Raw genomic sequence first — 22,046 nt, forward strand, 5'->3', positions numbered from 1 at the left:
TCACCGTTTTTGAATCATGGTTATTTCATGAAATATGCGTAATTTCTTTTAAAAAACCTTGGCAAAACATCAGAAAAAGCTCAGGCTCTTTTCCAGGAATGTGTCGTAAATCTATGAAGAAGTGATATTCTAGAGTAGATGACTATAGCACATTTTATGCAGATGTACACTAATGATACAAATCTGCCTTGCCGACACTACTATAATCTCTCTTTGTAAACTGTCAGATGGCTTATTCAGTGGCAAGAAATTCTAACAATGAAGACCAAACCCCAGATCTTTTGTTCATTCCAGTTCTTTGCCAAATTATAAAGTAAAACCATCTCACTAGTGACAGACCAAAACAAGGCGTTCATAACTTTGTTGTCCTATTTGAGCTTTCGAAAGTAGGAAGCTGTGTTTATTTCAAATTCTCTACTACCCCTTATCACTACTGACTGAGCTCATCTGTTATGAAACTCTAATCTGCACCATTTGTTCTTTTTAGACTAAATAGTTTAACACACTCCTGACCAGCCTCTCACCTTCTCCTATAGATTTAAACCCGCACCAGAGGACTGTCCATTCTTGAGTTCACATCAGTTGCTATTTGCATGTTGTTACTGGAGTCATTGAAATGTATCCCTACCCAGTGAAGCAATATCTTGGTTTTGATATTCTCTTCCTTGTTTTCAAATCCATTCATGGTATTGCTTCTTCCTATCCTTAAACTGCATTGGTTTGGAAGCATATGTTTTTTTAACAATTTAGCTCTCTCACTTGTATCTGATTTTAATTGTTGTACAGTTGTCTGCTGTGCTGTTGGCTGCAGAAGTGATAAGTTCTTTACCTCGCATCATCTCTGTTAAAATGCTCTTTGAATTCTTCTTTCTGGTCATCTGCACTTGTGAAATGCCTTGGGCCACTTACTATGTTAAGTGGGTTGAATAAATAGAAGTTATGATTATTGTGCTCAAATAATTTCAAATTTTAAATTTATTTCAATACTTAAAGTTGACTTTATGAAATTAAGATGTTTACCTTGAAAGTTTCTGAGGATGAATTTTACATTATGTTGCCAGAATCTAAGAAACCTACCTTATGGTTGCCTTCATTGTATTAATGGGGGGTAGGAGGGGGAGAGAAGATTTTTTAAGCCTAAGCATTTATACAGGGAAATTAGTACTTAAACAGCATATTGTTCAATTAATAGTTAATAGCAAAAAATATACCTGTAAAAATAAAGCCTGAAATATAGTATTTAATAAAAGTGCATGTTTTTGAATGGACACATTTTTTTATCAGTGACAAATATGTTTTTATATCATTTGATGCGGTTATCTGTTGAAGTTTTCTTGAACAGCAGTGGTAACTGATCAAAAAAACTATTATGTGAGCTTGAATGAATTGTTATTCAAATGAACAGAAATGTTGCTAAGCATTGAATACCTTTTTTTAACTAACCCGATATATGTGCAAAGGAGAATTGACCTTTGGAAACTATTTTGGCGTTTTATGTTTGCCCCCTGCACCTTTTTGTAATACAGTACCTTGAAAAACTATTCAGCCCCCAACCCTTTGTTCACATAAATTAGTATTTCAGCCAGGGATTTTGATCAATGTAACTGATTTTTATTCGGGAACACATGCTCCTTTTTTTCATAGTAGAGCTCAAAAAACATTGAAAATTGTAAAGCATGAAAAACTAAAAATTCAAAAAATAAAGTGCCAGCAGTTCAAAACATATTCATTCCCCCTTTGTTCAGTACTTAGTTGAACCACCTCTCACAGCTATTATAGCCACTAGTTTTGTTAGGTAAGTCTCTGTTAACTGGCACAATGTGATGGAGCAAGATTTGCCCATTCCATATAACCATATATAACCATATAACAATTACAGCACGGAAACAGGCCATCTCGTCCCTTCTAGTCCATGCCAAACACTTACTCTCACCTAGTCCCATCGACCTGCACTCACTTAGTGTTGAGGCCAGGAAGTTCCACTGTAGTCTCATTCGATCACAAGACCTTCTCCCCCTTCTTTACAGTATTGTGTGACTGACATTTTGCAAAGCCTTTACATGCAAGGACATGCTTTCTTTTGCCATGGTTTCTTCATTGCCACCCTTCCATTAATACCCTTTTTGTGCAAGGCCTTGTGGAGCCATGAACTTCCTCTCCAGCTGCAGCCACTAACTTCTGCAACTCACCCAGAATGACTGTTGGTGTCATAGTAGCCTCTCTTACAAGTGACATTTTTCTCTAACGACTAAGTTTAGAGGGGTGCTGTGACATCGGCAGCATGGCTATGGTTTCACAGTGGACTGCACTGAGCTCCAAGATATGTTCAGTGACTTTGGTATAGTCTTATACCCTTCCCTGGATTTGTGCTTCTCTCTTATCATTTCCCTGACTTGAATGATATTTTGTTTTCATTTTGGTTTGGTCTATTCAAACTCTACCATACTGTTGGACCTTACAGAGAGAAGGGGGTATACTTATAAATTAATTGAATATAAAATCCTCCAATTCTCTGCATCAATAAATTGGGTGAGTTGTTAAGATAATGTACAGTATTGTACCTGAGAAAGTTAGTGTAATAATTACAAAGGGGATAAAAAAATTTTCATCCTCACAATATTGGTTTCTAATTTTTAGTAAATTGTTAACAGGTTTTGGAATTTTTCTGTTGATTTGACATGATGCACAATTTTTTTTGTTTATTGAGGTACAGCCATGGAGTAGGCCCTTCCAGCCCTTCAAATCATGCTGCCCAGCATCCCCGGTTTAACCCTCACGTAATCACGGGACAATTTAAAATGAACAATTAACCCACCAACTGGTACGTCTTTGCACTTTGAAACTGGAGCACCCAGTGGAAACCCATTCAGTCACGGGGAGAACATGCAAACTCCGTACAGGACGGCGGGTGTAAATTAGCTCAAAAAAATCCTACCTCAGTGTATTTTAAATTTAGAAAATGGGACAGTAAAATGTGAATATATTTGTGGGGGGCTGAATTCTTTTTCAAGGCACTGTATCTTGGATTGCTATGTCACTTGAAAAGATACCTGAATGAAGTGTGGACTGGAAATAATGTACAATTCCTTGTTGTCTTAAGGGTCCAGCTACTTGTGTAGTTTTTTCCAATGCCGGGGACTTCTTTGCTTCGGGTGGTTCAGATGAACAGGTGAGCATTCCTCTTTGCTATAGTACAATCACAAAAGTTACATTTTAAATTTACTTATGATTTCCTTGTGCATTGTGTTTAATTAATAAGATATTGCAGAAATGATCTTGTAAAAGTGATGCCTTTTTCACTTTTGGTGTATTGTTATTTTGTGTCATGAACTCGTGTAGCAGGGAAGCAGGTGCTTCAGTCATACGTGTTCATGTTGACCACTGAGTGCCATTTATATTAATCCTATTTCACTCTTCTCACAGACTCCTAAATCTCACTTAGTTTCTACCACGTACCAACATACTAGGTTGACTTTGCATTGGCTATTTAATTTAGCAACCTGCATGCATTTTGGATACTGCAAGAAACTGGAGTATTTGGATGAAACTCAGTCAGAGGGAGAAAGATGCATAATTCACATAGATGATAGTGGAAGTCATGATTGAACATGGTTTGGTAGAGCTGAGAGGTAGTTATTAGCCATGCTACTCATAGACTTGGCCATTATTTAAGTGTAATTCTTCCAATGTCTTTAAAGTAACATGTACATCTAGCTGAACAAAAGAAATACCTTTATGGTGGTCATCTTCTTCATTATGTGCCATATCATATGACAGATAAGCATGGTCTCATGACCATGATTGCTCTTGGAAAATTTCTGTACACAATTGATTTGCCATTGCTACCTTCTGGGCAGTTTTTTTTTAACAAGAAGGGTGACCCCATTCATTTTCAATAGTCTTCACAGACTGTCTACCTCGTGTCAGTAGTCACATGAATAGATCTTGTGATATGTACCAGCTGCTCATACGACCATCCACCACCTGCTGCCATTGTTTCACATGACCTTGATCGGAGGGCTAAGGAGGTGCTACAACTTGCCCAAGAGTGACCTGCAAGCTAACAGAGGGAAGGAGCACTTTGCACCCTCTTTGGTAGAGACGTATCTGCACCCCACCACCCTTTTATGGGGGTAAGCTTTGAATTCAACACTAATATCACATTGCTGACATCTGTTCTACTCTTCTCTCTCTTTGCTTTGAAGGACAGATTTGTGCTGAATAACAATGTCATGCTTGTCAGTATTTTCCCTTTGTCGGCCCAGGAATTAAAGCTTGGAAATGAAAATCAAAAGCAAAACTCTACATGCTATAAAATTGAAATATCAGCCGACAATGCTGGAAGACTTTAGAAGGTCAGGCAGCAAGAAATAGTGTTAATGTCTCAGACTGAAGACCCTTCATTAGGATAGGGAAAAAGAGCAAAGGAACTTCATTATAAGTCACAGAGAAGATGGAAGTAACACTGAAAGTTGACATGTATAAAGCAAGCAGTTAGGAATACTTTAGTTAGCCTTTACAAGTAGCATACTGAAGATATCTTTATAAATGACATAAGGTTTCTGATGAAACAGTGCTGGGAATATAGCATTTACATCTCTGCATAAGGAAGAATGGAGTGTGACGATGTGTTGTTGATTTGTCCTATGCAAAGTGTAACACAGTGCTCTTGAATTTAGGTAAATGAGAAATTTTCACTGAAGCGTGCAAACTTCCTATGACAGGAAGACGCAGGAATAATATTTTCTTGATTGGATTTGGTGTAGTAGATTTGAGCTGAGGTTATAGGATCGCCTCATTCTTTTTTCATGGAGATGTTTTTTTATTATGAAACAGCTGGTAAATAGGAAGGTATAGGGGATTTTGGTGCTATACATTATGTTGATTTTGGAAATGTGCAGGGGAATATTTGACTTAACAAACAGCATTTTTATTTGTTCAGTATAATTGTGGCTCTTAAAATTAGTTATTTATCATTTTCATTCAGCTATTGGTATACTTCCAGCTTTCCCAAGAAGTGACTAACTTGATTTTACTGCAAACCTACTGGCCAGTATGAACAAGCAGTGGTATTAAAGTTAAGAAGGCTGACATAGAACTAAAGAATCCCTTCATTCAAGAATTTTAGTCTAATATTTGAATGCAGTAATCATTATGCTGCAGCTTAAAATGATAAGGCATACTGAGAAAGGCAAACTTCATTTTAACAGTAGTTATTGTGGATTTTTAACATTTTCTGACTCATATGATATTACAAGGCTTCAGCAAAATGAGAACACTCTGAAATGCAGGTTCTTGTTTCTGATTTTTTTCCCCTTTTTTGGACATTCAGATTACTTCTGGCAGCTTACTCAATGAGAACTCCAACAGGGACCATGTCAGAGAGTGAATCTTAGTTAAGGAATTCTTTGCAGTACTGCTTTCGGCATTGCTGACTCCTGAGTCATTGATAAGGTCTCCTTGGTTTCTTGGCTCTCAACAGGCAGTTTTCTTGATAGTGTGGGCCATCGATGTTCTTGCTGATACTCAATGCCATACTAAGCAAAGCAGCTCAGTTGATTGAAGCCCTGTTTAAAACCTTGGGTATTTACTCTTCCTATCTCTGACGAACTGGCTGAAAAATGTACCAGAGCAATTTTCCAAACTTTCTTTGATTGTCCTTTTCCAACCCATTCCTAATTATTAGATTTATAAGGATATGGGGAAGCAATCAGCTGCGTTTTGTTCCATGATTATTCTGAAATGGAAATTTACTACCATTTATTGTCACTATCTAATATCCTAGAACTCACTATCTAGCAGCATTGAATGAACTCATTCCTCACACCGAATAAAATGGTTCAAGAAGGTGGCTCTACATTCCCTCTTGAGGACAATTACGGATAAGCAGTAAGTGCTGGCTTTGGCAGTGACACATTCTGACAACGATTAAAAATAAAATGGGATTAATGATTACCACTTACAGTTGCAAGTGTGATCTGTGTTATTTTATAAAATGGTAGCCAATTTACACACAGCTGCTGTCTTCACAGTTCAGTGTGACTCACTTCCACTTAAGTTCTGTGGGCTGTGTGTTGTCTTCAGACTATTCCACAGATGGGGAAGGAACTGCTTGACTGGGTGAATGGATGGGTTGTCCTGTGCTCCATTTGTCATTTTCATTCATCTTTTGTATGCTTATGTCAAACAAAATGTGCCCTGTGCACATTTCAAGTGAGCACAAATTGATGAGGATGTTGCATTTTCTTCACTGGGATTTTGAGAAAATCCCTGAAGCTTTTCCCTCTGTCTTTGCAGAAATGGTGGGTTGAAGGGTCTGTAATACTGTGCTGTAATGTTCTATGTTCTGAGTCTCTTGTTGTGATGGCTATTGGAGCAGAGTATCTGTTTCAGCAACTGGTTTTGGTCACGCAGGTCTGTAATTTGCTTGTTGGAACCGGTTGAATGTAATTCGAGCCTCTGTTAGGGATATTGGTCTGGTTGAAGAGGTAGTGTTTGTTTTCTTTTAGTAAGACAAATAAAAGCATTGATTTCATGCCAAGTGCCACTTAAATAGCCGTGAAGATTGGACTAATCTCAAGGGAAGGCACAAGTTTAATACTGACCTGAGGTGCATTAAACACTAGATGTAGGAAGAGGGGGCATTTAGTAGTTCAGAATGAACTGATAATGTGACGTAGCCTGGATCCTGATGCACGACATACCTCTTGGTCCGGAAAACTGTTGTCTCATTTGACGGAGCACAGGGCTATGTGCTTATCCCCTTGATTTACTCAATTTATACCTATCATTGTGTGGCTAAGCATAGCTCCAATACCATACTTTGCTGATGACACTACTGTTGTTGGCTGAAACAAAGGTGGTGACAAACAGGCATATTGGAGGGAGATTGAAAATCTGATTGAGTGGTGTGACAACAACATCCTCTCACTCAACATCAGCAAAACCAAAGAACTGATTATTGACTACAAGAGAAGGAGCTGGAAGCCCATGAGGGGTTCAGAGGTGGAGAGGGTCAATAGCTTTACATTCCTTGGTGTTAATATATCAGAGAATCTGCATTGGGACCTGCATGTAAATGCCATCATAAAGAAGGCACAACAACCCTCTGTTTTCTCAGAAGCTTGCATAGATTCAACATGTCACCAAAAGCTTTGACAAACTGTTATAGTTGCATAGTGGCCTAGTATGGAAATGCCGATGCCCAGGAATGGAAAAGACTGTATAAAGGGGTGGAAACTGCCCAGTTCATCACAGGCAAAATCCTCACCACATACAGCACTGCCACAAGAAAACAGCATCCATCATCAAGGAGCCCTACCAAACAGGCCATGGATTCTTCTCACTATTACATTTTGGCTGGAGGTACAGAGGCCTTGGGCCCCACACCACCAGGTTCAGGAACGGTTTTGGGCCTTGTCTCTTTGGGTCCTCGCAAAAGGTCTCAACCTGAAATATTGACTACTTATTCCTGGCCTGCTGAGTTCCTCCAGCATTTTATGTGTGTTGCCTCAGTTTAGGATTGACCTAATCCATAACTTTCTACATGAATGAACTACATGCTAAGTTACCACTCTAATTCATTCTTGAAGATGAAACCTGCCCTATGAAGATTGAATGCCTTTTCTGGTCTGCCCGTCCAGAAAAATGTGTACCCACTGCCTTGTTCTTAATTATAATCTCAAGCATATTGGCTATCCTTCCAGGTATTGATAGTATTGTCAATAGCAATACTTTAACAATTTCAAGCTTTAAAAGAAAAATTTATTTTCCACTGCTGAGAAAAGTTTGTAGCTAACCTCCTGACCCAATGTAACAGTGATCAGCCTTGAGTTCAGTGATAGTTCTACAGCCTGTGTTTAAAGGCTCCACATTCAATCCCACTTTAGAATTTAAGCACAAAGTCTAGACTGATGATCAGTGAAGTACTTAAGATCAATTATGTAGCTAGGCATGCTGACCTTTAGATAAATTGTTAATTTAACTTAATTCCTTTTGGCCTTTGTTGCTGAAGGTTTAAAATAAACAAGGCAATCTTCAAATAGGAGGGAAGTTCTCAGGTATTCAATAGGTACATTAATGTCAGAGAAATGTATGCAACATACAGTATATTCTGAAATTCTTTTTCTTCGCAAACATCCATGAAAACAGAGGAGTGTCTCAAGGAAAGCATGACAGTTAAATGTTAGAACCCCAAAGCCCCCCCCCAACTCCCCCACGCACAAGCAGCAGCAAGGCAACAACCCCCCTCCCCCCATCAGCAAAAAAGCATCGAAGCCCTCCACGGAGCACTCAAGCGTACAGCAAAGCATCAATAGACACAGACTTGCAGTACCCCAAAGACTACTCGTTCACCTGGTATTCGACGTACCACAGGCTCTCTCTCTCCCTAATATGGGGAAAAGAGGTGTCTCTGTTTCACTAAAAGTTAACCCTCAACTAATACTAATATAAAAAGTTTCATGAAAGATATTTACTTTTGTTCTTTCTTGTTTATAATTTGATTGCCACTGTTTCCTGCATTCCTGCATTATACCACTGACCACACTAGCAGTAAACGATCAACTGTAGAACACGTCAACATTTTCACAAAATTGTGAAAGGTATAGCAAATCAGATAAGTTGAATTTTGTATCCATGAATTATTAAAAGACTATTGCATTCATTTTAGTAAAGTTGATACATTCTTACGTGTTTTTTTTTAAAGATCATAAGTCAAGTGATGTGCCTATTTGGGACAATGGATCATTATTGTGTTATGCTGATACATATCTTATTTAATACATTTTTCAGGTTATGGTATGGAAGACTAATTTTGATGCTACAGATTGTGAGGAAAAATTTAAAAATCACTCTTTGCCTGTTAATTGTGTGGTAAAGGAGCCAAGCTTTTCTTCTCAGTCGCCAGAACATGCGTCAACATCACATGCTGCAAAGGTAATCTTTATTTTACTTGATACTTTACATTACAAGATGCATTAAAGAACACTCAGAATTAAGACTTCTGTTTTAAGACTCATTTAGTGTTAAGGCCAAAAAATTCCACTTTAATCTTGTCCAACCACAAGATTTTCATCCACATCTTTACAGTATCTTCTAAGTGATAACGCTTTGAAATGCCTGCGCCTGAAGACTTGTCCTTTTCTTAGTGGTATATGTGGCAGTAATCTAATACTGCATATTAGCCAGGTAACATCAGTCCTACTGTAAAGTGTGGTGAAGGTATGGGGATGTTTTTCAGCAGCAGGGACTGAAAAATCTTCAGGATCGATGGGAAGATGAATGCTGCTTTTATACAGCTGAATTAAAAACCTGCTAGCTTCTGCCAGAAATCTTAAAATAGGGAGGAAGTTTGTCTTTCAGCATGAGAACAGCTCTGGCAGCTTTGAGCGTCCTATGGACTCGGACCCCACAATCCCTCTGATCCTCCACACTGCCAAGAGTCTTACCATTAATATGATATTCTGCCATCATATTTGACCTACCAAAATGAACCACTTCACACTTATGTGGGTTGAACTCCATCTGCCACTTCTCAGACCAGTTTTGCATCCTATCAATGTCCCGCTGTAACCTCTGACAGCCCTCCACACTATCCACAACACCCCCAACCTTTGTGTTATCAGCAAACTTCCTAACCTATCCCTCCACTTGCTCATCCAGGTCACTTATAAAAATCACGAAGAGAAGGGGTCCCAGAACAGATCCCTAAGGCACACCACTGGTCACCGACCTCCATGCAGAATATGACCCATCTACAACCACTCTTTGCCTTCCGTGGGCAAGCCAATTCTGGATCCACAAAGCAAGGTCCCCTTGGATCCTATGCCTCCTTACTTTCTCAATAAGCCTTGCATAGGGTACCTTATCAAATGCCTGCTGAAAGCCATATGTACTACATCTACTGCTCTACCTTCATGAATGTGTTTAATCACATCCTCAAAAAATTCAATCAGGCTCGTAAGGCACGACCTGCCTTTTCTTGCTCCATCACATTGTGCAAAGCTCATAGAGCCTTATCCAAAAAGATTGCTGGGTGTAATAGCTGCCAGAGATGGCCCAACTAAGTACTGAGCAAAGGGGAATGAATAGTTTCAACTGCTGACATTTCAGTTTTTGAATTTTTAGTTTTTCATAATTTACTATTTTTCCTTTTTTTTGGCCTCTACTGTGGGGGAAAAAAGGGACATGTGATTCACAAATAAAAATTATCAGTTACTTGATCAAATCCCAGTTTGTAATATTCATGTGAACAAAGAGTTAGGGCTGAATACATTTTCAAGGCACTGTACAAATATTTCTAGATAATCCTCTGTTTTCCTTCCCATAAGATTGTTTATCATATTGAGTTTAGTGGAGAAGCAGTAACATCGACTCCCTATGTTGATGCCAAATTAAATTTATGAGGTCATTTTATTCATTCCAGGGAAAATGAAATGATCAAATTTACTTTTGCATTACTTTGAATACATTTTATGAGTCTTGTAATCTGGCAGATTCTGAATATTAATTTGTAGATATTGTTAGACAAACCTTTTTTAATATATCTCAACACCTGTTTGTCTCCCATCCCCTGAAGTGTTTGGCTCTAAAAGGGTGAAAGGAAAAACCCAGATGCAGCTGGAGTTTCATTTGATTTCAGTTACGATGGGTTTGATGTCAAAGGCCAGCATTTCTAACCCCACGTATTGCTGCACGTGTTCTTGGTCCAATGATTTTCAGCTTCTAATCTGTGATTCTGCATATTCTTCCCTCCATTATAACATCAGGTGTTTGGCTAATTGATTACAATTTCAAAACTGCTTAGGTAATTAAGCAGTGTACCAATCTCTGGGTTGACAAGTTCAACATCCAGATCTGATTGAAATGAGGTAAGTAACATGCATGCCATTTAAGCACCGAGGTAATGGAGATGACACAGTGAATTTCAAGTAATCTATAAGGCTTCAAAGACATAATTATCACTGAACCTCTCTGTCAATCAGGATCATCATAACTTAACCCACTAAATATATCAAAATTATAGTTACTGGAGAATAGGAATGAATTTGATGTGTGCTTTTTCTTTTTACTCTAAACTTACCACATTCTGGATTGTTGAAGTTACGAGAACAGTGACGAACTTGGCATCCACAGGAAAAAAAGCTATTTCAGCTGCATCTTTGGTACTCGACCAAACATCCACCTCTGTTATCAAGCCTCTGGCCAAATATGTGCTATCTTAGAGGGCTGCTGGTTACACCACCATCAAGAACGCTTACCATGCTATCCCACACCCGCACTTTGAAAAGACCAATCATCTGGCTTTACTTCTATTCCAACATGTAGGCAGGACTGCAGCACTGTGGTCAAGGGTGACTGGGGAACACTTACAGGACTGCTTTGAGTCAGTCGACTGGAAAATATTCAGGGATTCATCTTTGAATCTGAATGAATATGCCACAGTTGACATTAACTTCAAGACTTGTGTAGATGAATGTGTGCTTTCGGGATCATACCAGGCATACCCAAACCAAAAACTGTGAATGGACCAGGAGATTTGTAGTCTGCCGAGTGCTAGATGTGTGGCACACAAGACCAGTGATCCAGAGCTATACAAGAGGTCTTGAGTACGACCCACAGAAGACTATTTTAAAAGTATGAGAAAACAATTCTGATTGAGGTTAGAATTGGATGCATGTTAGATTAGGCAGGGTTTGCAGGCCATTACTTCCTGCAAGGCAAAACCTAGCATCATGAATGGCTGTGATGCTTCACTCCCAGATGAGCTAAACACCTTTTATGTACACTCAAAGGGAGAAGAAAACTTGTGTGAATTGCTGAAGCATTTGGTAACACTGTAATCTCTGTCTCGGAGGCCAATGTCAGAACATCCTCCATGACAGTAAACCTTTGCAAGGCATCTGGCCCTGATGGTGCACCTGGCAGGGCACTGAAAACCTATGGCAACTTACTGGCAGGGGTGTTCAAGAACATCTTCAATCTCTCACTGCTGTGGTCAGAAGTTTCCACCAGCTTCAAAAGAGCGACAAGCATACCAGTGCCCAAGAAGAGAAGGGTGAGCTACCTCAATGACTATCACCCAGTTGTGCTCACATCTACTGTGATGAAGTGCTGTGAGAGGATGACCATGCTCCTGCCTGAGCAAGGAACTGGACCCACTGCAATATGCCAATTGCTACTATAGGTCTACAGTGGATACAATCTCACTGGCTCTCCACTCAGCCTTGGATCGCCTGGACAATGCCAATACCTGCATCAGGCTGCTGTTCATAGACTACAGTTCAAGGTTCCACACGACCATACCCTTGGTACTAACTAACAAGCTCCAAAACCTGGGCCTTGCTACCCCAACCCCACCCCCCAACAACTGAATTTCTCAGCGGAAGACCACAGTCAATGTGGATTGGAAATAAAATCTCTTCGCTAACAATTAACGCTGGTGCATGCTTCGCCCACTGCTTTACTCTCTCTACAGCTATGTCTGTGTGGCTAGGCACAGCTCAAATGCCATCTATACCTTTGCTGGTGGCACAAATATTTTTGGCAGAATATCTGATGGTGATAAGGCATACAGGAATGAGACAGATCAACTGGTTGAGTGGTTTTGCAACAACAGCCATGAACTCAACGTCAGTAGGATCAAGGAATTAGTTGTGGGCACCAATCCTCATTGAGGGATCTGCAGTGGAAAGGGTAAGCAGTTTCAAGTTCCTGGATATCAACATCTCAAGATGTATCCTGGATCCAACATATGATGCAATCACAAAGAAAGCAAGAAGCAGCTATATTTCATTAGGAGTTTGTGGAGACTTGGTATGTCACCAAAGACTCCTGCGAATTTCTACAGATGTACCATGGAGAGCATTCTAGCTGGCTGCATCACTGCCTGGTATAGAGGGGCCACTGCACAGGTTTGGAAAAAGCTGCAGAAAGTTGCAAACTCACCCTGCACCATCATGAGCACTAACCTCTCCAGCTTCAAGGACAACTTCAAAAGACGATGCCACAAAAAGTAGGCATCTATCATTAAGGACCCCAGTCACCCAGGACGTGCCCTTTTCTCATTGCTATCATCAAGGAGGAGGTATAGGAGCTTAAAACACATACCGAATGTTTTATGAGCAGCTGCTTCCCCACCACCATCAGATTTCTGAATGCACAATAAACCCATGTAAACTACATCATTCTATTTTTTTCTTTTTGCATTGCTTTACTGTACTTTATAGTTTTATTATTATGTATTGCGATGCACTGCTACTTCAAAACAACATATTTCACACATATGCTAGTGATATTAAATTTGATTCTGATTCAGTATTGTAGAGTTTATTTCAGCAGTAATTCTCGTCACATTGCTCTTCAACCTTACTGATCTGGAGGTGTGGGAGAATGCAAATGACAACTGGCAAATACAGCTTTTGGGTGCAACTTAATGAGCTGTAAAGTGCGAGGAGAATGTCTCCCCTCCTGTTTCCCAGTCCCGCATTTTACCATTCCGATATTGTGAGAGCAAGATCTGAGGAACCTGGCAAGCTAGTGAAGAACAGTGCCCTTGGGAAGCATACTCTTTTCATGTTCTGTCCATAAACTTTAGATAGGGAACCTTTCGGAAAGACCACTTTGTGGAAGTTTCTAATGATGGGAAGGTCTACAATTGATCTGTGTGCCCCTCAGGGTTGAAAGTAAAGTAGATGAAGTCTTCTTCCATCAAGAAAGGAAGAGGGGTGGTATCCCAAATGAAGCAGTAAGTTGTGTAATGTTGCAGAGACCGAAGTTTAATGATTACCATAACCCTGTCCTCAACAGGCAAAGCAGTCCAGGCACATGTGAAGTTCCTTTTGATGTTCAAGGAGGTCACTGATTTTGGTGGGGACTAAGAATGGGGTTTGAATGCAGGTCCTTCAAAAGGGAATGGTGTCAATAAAGCCTGTGAGTTCTGTGAAGAACTATGGTTTGTCAGACAACTAAATTTGAAAATTAAACTGGAAAATCTTTCAGAATATTGTTTGTATCCAGTGAGTTTTTAAACCAAGAGAAATGCTTTAGGGCAAGCATAGATCCTGCCAAAAAGTAAGGAGTAGAATTTATATATTGAAACTTATAAACTACCCTGCTCCAAGTTGAGCCTGTTACAATTTCATTGCAGATTTCTTTTTAAAATTTGGAATTGTTCAGAATAATTTCTAAGCCAGTATCTGTTGAGGAATGGTAAAATGACTCGTTTATAAGACCGTAAGACTAAATGACATTTTTTCTTGTCACTGCAATTCTGGTTTGCAAACATCATTTCTTGGGTTAGCGTATCTACAGTCTTCAACGTTGCTTGCCATATGAACAGTGAGGGGTTCAGTGTGAAGTTTTACATACTCCCAGAGCTCTGGTAGTATTTGATTCAGTAATTTTTATGGAGCTTTCACTTGCAAATCTGGTGGAACTAGCATGCAATTTTGGTGCCATAATACCTGGATCATTAGTCTTTAATGACAAGTAAATATATTAACAGTCACAATCTGAATATATGTGACTTCAGTTATGTTCAAAGGAGAATGATCAAAAATGATCAAGTCCTTAGATAATTTACCTATGTGTGATTTCACTCTTGACCAACGATTTACTTTTTGGCCGTGGTTTAGATGGGAGTTTTTAATGACTTCCACAAGGTAGCACCTTTCTAATCTGTGAAAAAGAAGATTAGCTTTATTTGTCACATGTACATCAAAACGTACAGTGAAATGTGTCATTTTGTGTCAACAATCAACACAGTCTGAGGTCGTTGGGGGCAGCCACAAGTGTCGTCATGCTTCTGGCGCCAACATAGCATGCCCACAAATTGGAGCACTTAGAACGGTACAGCACCATACAGGCCCTTCGACCAACAATGTTGTGCCAACCCTATAAACCCTGTCTCTCATATAACCTCCCACCTTAAATTCCTCCATATACCTGTCTAGTAGTCTCTTAAATTTCACTAGTGTATCTGCCTACACCACTGACTCAGGCAGTGCATTCCGTGAACCAACCACTGAGTAAAAAAAAACCCTTCCTCTAATATCCCTCTTGAACTTCCCACCCCTTACCTTAAAGCCATGTCCTCTTGTACTGAACAGTGGTGCCCTGGGGAAGAGCCTCTGGCTGTCCACTCTATCTGTTCCTCTTAATATCTTGTATACCTCCATCATGTCTCCTCTCATCCTCCTTCTCTCCAAAGAGTAAAGCCCTAGCTCCCTTAATCTCTGATCATAATGCACATGCTCTGAACCAGGCAGCATCCTGGTAAATCTCCTCTGTACCCTTTCCAATGCTTCAATACCCTTCCTATAGTGAGGCGACCAGAACTGAACACAGTACTCCAAGTGTGGCCTAACCAGAGTTTTACAGAGTTGCATCATTACCTCACGACTCTTAAACTCTATCCCTCGACTTATCAAGTCAAGTCAAGTCAACTTTTATTAATATTTCGACCATAACTGCTGGTACAGTGCATAGTAAAAATGAGACAACGTTTTTCAGGACCATGGTTTACATGACACAGTACAAAAACTAGACTGAACTACGTAATTTAAAAAAAAACACAGAGAAAGCTATACTAGACTACAGACCTACACTGGACTGCATAAAGTGCACAAAAACAGTACCGGCATTGCCCACGGCATGGGTGAGTGGCATGTATGTGAAGGTACCATTGACTCTGAGGCGTATATTAGGATTTTAGAGAGACATAAGTTGCCATCAAAGCAACGTCTCTTCCCGGGACATCCATGCTTATTTCAGCAGGACAATGCCAGACCACATTCTGCACAGGCTACAACAGTGTGGCTTTGTGGACACAGAGTGTGTGTGCTTGACTGGCCTGCTGCCAGTCCAGATCTATCTCCTATTGAAAATGTATGGCGCATCATGAAGAGGAGAATCAGACAACGGAGACCACGGACTGTTGAGCAGCTGAAGTCTTATATCAAGCAAGAATGGACAAAATTTCCAATTGCAAATCTACTACAATTAGTATCCTCAGTTCCAAAACGATTAAAACGTGTTATTAAAAGGAAAGATGATGTAACACAATGGTAAACATGCCTCTGTCCCAACTTTTGTTGAGTGTGTTGCAGCCATCAAATTCTAAATTTGTGTATATTTACAAAATACAATTAAGTTGATCTGTAAAACTATTGAAAATCTTTTCTTTGTACTTTTGTTAGTTAAATAAAGGTTCACGTGAATTAACACATCACAGATTTTTGTTTTTATTGCATTTTGGAAAATATCCCAACTTTTCTGGAAATGGGGTTTGCATTTTGAAACAGAATCCTGTCATTTAAATAATTTAAACCTTTGACATTTTGTGTGAAGACGTATACCATTTCAGAGTCAAGGATGTAAAATGTCTATTTTTTCCTGAAACTTTGATTACTTAAAGCTGTATCAGTAATATCCTGTTGTTAGTCTTTGGCTCTCATTAAAATAATATACTGTTTGATGTAAACCACAAGGTCAGCACAATTACAAATATTAGCCTTGCAAAACTTATTGCAAAACCATACTGAAATCATATTTATAAATTAGAACACTTCATTTAACCAGTTTAATTTTTTGGTTATTTTGTGAAAACCTCAACATACACAGTTGCATGAACTAATGATCCTTTGGTTTGCAATCATATTAGAATTCTGGCTTCTATTTGCATTGCCGTTCCTCAATACTGTACCCTTTTGATCAGTTGCTATTGGCTACAAATGTTTACTGAAATACCCCTTAGGAAAGTAATACACACAGAATGCTGAAGGAAATCAGCTGTCCTGCCTTTTCTGGTGGGTGAAGTGGTCTCTCAATCTGCGTCGAATCTCACCTTGGGAAAATGTTGAGCATCTAGATACAGTACATTAAAGCATTGAGTACAATTCAAAGTACTGGCGTAAAGTACTTTGGAACATGTTAATGTTATGAAAAACACTCCAATACAGGAGTGCCCAACCCTTATTATGCCATGGACCCTTATCATTATCTGAGGGGTCCCTGGACGCCAGGTTGGGAACCCTTGATCTAGGATGAAGTGAGATTGTAAAGTACACTGTAGGGATATATATTTGTCAAGCACTTGTCCAGCACTTTGGTTTGTCCTCAATGAGAAAAGAGTGTGCAATTCTGGTGCAGATAATTGGAGATTTCAAAATGTAGAGAAAAGTCATAGGGTGTGTTCCCAGTCTAAAATAACTTAGCTGTCCAGACAGACAAAATGAGCTTAGTCTGTACACTATAGAAGAGCAGAGATCCAACTAATTAGATTGCATGTATGCAGACCCTTTATTACAACTTAGTAGGTTAGGGATAGCCATGGGTCAAGTTTATGTAAAGCTGGAATGGTTGTTATTTAACAGGTTTACATTTAGATTTATCAGGCTGGTTACTTCCTCCAGTACTGAGTATAGTCAGTGATCATGGAGATCAGTGCTTTTGTTTATTCACATTTGTATCTTCCATGTGAAGTAAGTGTTCAAACTTAACAGTGATATAAATACTCCATTCACTGTGTTGTAATGTGAACAAAGTCACCTGAGAGACACTGAAGCTAGTGGATACAGAAGTGCTATATTCAACAAAATAAGACACTCTCAGAGAAAGAGTCATGTTTAACCCAATATTACACGACATTTTATGTGTTAAAGATCAACGGACATTTTTGTAGTTATGTATCCACAATGCTTCCCTTGAACTACATATAATTTTCACACCACCTTCCAGACACCTAAAATGAATGTTAATCATCATTGCCTGGTTTTCAGTTAACTGGTGCCCACAGCTCCAGGAAACTATTGTCCAGGGCTGCATTTTAAATTTAATCTACAATCCATGTTCAGGTCTAAAGGCTGATTGTTAATATTTGTGATATATCCTAACAACGAAATGTATCTTAACACATGGGGGAAGCATCTTTATGCCTAATGATATGAGGTTATTGCTATATGATTCATGTACAGGGTTGAAAAGAAATAAAAATGCAGATATAGGAATCTGAAACTAAAACAATATTGCTGGAAGAGCTTAGCTTGCCAAGAGTATCTGTGGGAAGAGAAACATTTTAGATCAAGGATTAAGGAAGAATCACTCTGGCTGACCTCTTTCAACATTTCTGTTTTAGTATGTGTTGAGCATTGCGTATTCCATATAACAGATGCCAGTTGTATTACTGGCTGTACCCCAGGGGAGGTCAATGCACATTTCATTGCACTAGTGTATGATTTGGAATGTTGTTCCAAACTCTGCCCCATTTGAGTCAGGTACTGGAATGTTGCCATTAAAACAGAGGCTTAACCTTTATGCTAACTGTTCATCAATGATGTGTGGCATTTCCTTCCAAAAGTACAGTGATGCGTTATCCATATGTCACTTGGTAATTGTACTATCAGACAAGACAGCAAAATATGATTGCTTGTAATGAATCAATTTAATGGCAAGTATCTCAGCTCTTTGCACCAATGCCCATATTTATGTTTGGGCTATTTATATTTTTCATGATTCACATCAATGAATGCAAATGCATTTTAATTTGCTTTTCCCTAAAATCATAATAGTTGAAAAACTTGTACTGTGTTTCTAATACTCTGTGAATATTGAGAGATCCCCAGCATGTGGTTGCCATCTTGAAGTCTGGGTTCACTGGTCATATAGAAGATCTGATTTGTTTGAATGGTCAGGTAAACTATACAGCAAATTTACCAGATATAATAAAATGTACCAAAATTTTTGCTTCTATGCCTTGTTACATTTTCACAAAATGTGTCTTTTTACATATACTCATTGGCCACTTTATTAGGTACACCTGTAACCTGTTAGTGTAAATATCTAATCAGCCAGTCCTGTGGCAGCAAAACCATTCGGGTTACCTGAGAATATCGGCAGTAGCAGAACATTGCATTCGCAATGGCCATAGGTTTGATGTTGATGGCACAAAACTGCTGTGCTGCGCCAATGGCTTTTGGGACCGCCTGGTAAAGGAAGCCATTGAAATAAAACTAGGGGAAAAGGATTTTAACAAAGACAAAAATCTCACTCTAGAATTTGATTGTAAACAAGGTGGGAGAGCAGAAACCTGATTGGATGAGGACTAACCAATCAAGAGGGTTGGACTACAAGGGTATTAATACCACCAGACTAGATGTACACAGGCATCATCCATGATGAAGATGGGGGAGTTTGTCATTGAAACGTTGGTGATAATTGATACTTGTACCCGGCTAAAAGCCCAAGAAGAGCTTATTTCTCATATACACTGGGAAAGCACTTGATCCTTTTCCAGTCTCTAGAGTTTACTGAACATGGTGCAAGAAACAAAAAAAATCCAGTGAGTGGCAGTTCTGTGGGCTTAAGTGCTTTGTTAATGAGAGAGGTCAGAGGGGAATGGCCAAGATGTCAGGAAGGTGACAGTACCCATGCATTACAACAGTGTTGTGCAGATGAGCACTACTGAATGCACAACACATTGAACCTTGGATGCTTGAATGGATGGTAGAAGATTTGTGGCTACTTTATTAGGTACAAGAGTTACATAATGAAAAGGCTACTGAGTATACAGCTAATCAGATAGAACATGCTACTTCCAGAGTTTTAATTTATAATCTGAGCTAGCAACTAGCGGTCTGTTTCCAATTCATAGTTTGCATCAGAAATCCTTCAGTAAACTGATCAGGAAATTAGCATTCAAGTCAAGTCAAGTCACTTTTTATTGTCATTTCGACCATAACTGCTGGTACAGTACACAGTAAAAACGAGACGACGTTTTTTCAGGACCATGGTGCTACATTAAACAATACAAAAACTACACTGAGGTACATAAAAACGACACAGAAAAGAATTACACTGGACTACAGACCTACCCAGGACTGCATAAAGTGCACAAAACAGTGCAGGCATTACAATAAACAATAAACAAGACAATAGGCACAGCAGAGGGCAATAAGTTCGTGTCAGTCCAGACTCTGGGTATTGAGGAGTCTGATGGCTTGGGGAAAGAAACTGTTACATAGTCTGGTCATGAGAGCCTGAATGCTTTAGTGCCTTTTCCCAGACAGCAGGAGGAAGAAGTGTTTGTATAAGGGGTGCGTGGGGTCGTTCATAATGCTGTTTGCTTTGCGGATGCAGCGTGTAGTGTAAATGTCCGTGATGGCGGGAAGAGAGACCCTGATGATCTTCTCAGCTGACCTCACTATCTGCTGCAGGGTCTTGCGATCCGAGATGGTGCAATTTCCGAACCAGGCAGAGATGCAGCTGCTCAGGGTGCTCTCAATACAACCTCTGTAGAATGTGATGAGGATGGAGGGGTGGGAGAGGGACTTTCCTCAGCCTTTGCAGAAAGTGGAGACACTGCTGGGCTTTCTTTGCTATGGAGCTGGTGTTGAGGGACCAGTTGAGATTCTCTGTCTGGTGAACACCAAGAAATTTGGTGCTCTTAACTATCTCAACCAAGGAGCAGTCGATGTTCAGTGGAGAGTGGTTGCTCCATGCCCTCCTGAAGTCAACAACCGTCTCTTTTGTTTTGCTCACATTCAGAGACAGGCTGTTGGCTCTGCACCAGTCCGTTAGCCGCTGCACCTCCTTTCTGTATACTGACTCATCTTTCTTGCTGATGAGACCCACCATGGTCGTGTCATCGGCGAACTTGATGATGTGGTTCGAGCTGTGTGTTGCAGCACAGTTGTGGGTCAGCAGAGTGAACAGCAGTGGACTGAGCACACAGCCCTGGAGGGCCCCCATGCTCAGTGTGATGGTTTTGGAGATGCCGCTCCCAATCCAGCCTGACTGAGGTCTCCCAGTCAGGAAGTCTAGGATCCAGCTGCAGAGGGAGGTGTTCAGGCCCAGTAGGCTCAGCTTTCCAATCAGTTTCTGAGGAATGATTGTGTTGAATACTGAACTGAAGTCTATGAACAGCATTTGAACGTACATGTTTTTTTTTTTGTCCAGGTGGGTAAGGGCCAGGTGGAGGGTGATGGCAATGGCATTGTCTGTTGAACGGTTGGGATAGTGCGCGAACTGCAGGGGGTCCAGTGAAGGGTGCAGCAAGGTCTTGATGTACCTCATGACGAGCCTCTCGAAACACTTCATGATAATGGATGTGAGTGCAACGGGACGGTAGTCATGAGACAGGACACCGAAGACTTCTTCGGCACAGGGACATTGGTGGCGGATTCAAGTGGATTGATTGTGAAGGATTTGGGATCGCTGCTGTTGAGTAATCCTTTTAGTTTTGATAGCTATTTTAAGTAATGGTTAAATTGTATGAATAATGTCTACCTGGAATAAGCCAATGTTAGATGGTCAGACTGCAATAACACTGGGTAAGAAAGTTAAGCAATTGACTTTTTTGGTCTCAAGTCACCAAAGCTCATTGTAGTAGTTTGAGTGAGTCAAACACTAAATATTATGGTAGTGGTTAAATTGCTAGGCTATTAATTTAGAGCCCTGGATTCTGATTCTGAGACATGAGGTCAAATCCCACCATGACAGCAGGGCATTTTAATTTGGCTAATTCATTATGCAAGAATTTTAAAAGACTATTCTCATAAAATTCTTGAAAAAGCCCTTATGGTTTCAGTATCAGCATAAGATTTAATACTACTGGCATGCGTTGCGTAATTTGTTTTGTATCAGCAGTACAGTGCAACACATAGTAATAAAAACTATAAATTACAATAAGTATATATATCAAAAAATAAGTAACAAGTGCAAAAAGAGGGGGGAAATACCGATGAAGTATGCATGAGTACATTCAGAAATCTAGTAGTAGAGGGGAAGAAACTGTTCTTGAAGCATCGAATGTGTGTCTTCAGGATCCTCTTCTACCTCGTCAAAGATTCAAAGTACATTTATTATCAAAGTATGTAGACTGAATACAACTCTGAGATTCGTTCTCCTGCTGGCAGCCATGAAACAAAGAAACAGCATGGAGCACACTCAAGAAAACATCAAACATGCACCGCATGAAAAAAGAAAAAATTTCTCAAGCAGACAAGGTAAAGAATATCAAATATCAAACCAGGAGTCCAGTAGTATTC

General features: G+C 39.7%; 1 protein-coding gene across 2 annotated transcripts in view; it reads left to right on the plus strand.

Moving 5' to 3' along the window:
• LOC140741743 (uncharacterized) overlaps window positions 1-22,046 on the plus strand; it is a 141,304-nt gene that overhangs the window by 62,316 nt on the left and 56,942 nt on the right. For both annotated transcript variants that reach the window (XM_073072092.1, XM_073072090.1), the window contains exons 8-9: window positions 3,101-3,169; window positions 8,794-8,937. In XM_073072092.1, coding sequence (XP_072928193.1) covers window positions 3,101-3,169; window positions 8,794-8,937 — 213 coding nt within the window. The remainder of the gene's footprint in view (window positions 1-3,100; window positions 3,170-8,793; window positions 8,938-22,046) is intronic.

The sequence above is a fragment of the Hemitrygon akajei genome, chromosome 19 (assembly GCF_048418815.1).
Source record: "Hemitrygon akajei chromosome 19, sHemAka1.3, whole genome shotgun sequence".
NCBI lineage: Eukaryota > Metazoa > Chordata > Chondrichthyes > Myliobatiformes > Dasyatidae > Hemitrygon > Hemitrygon akajei.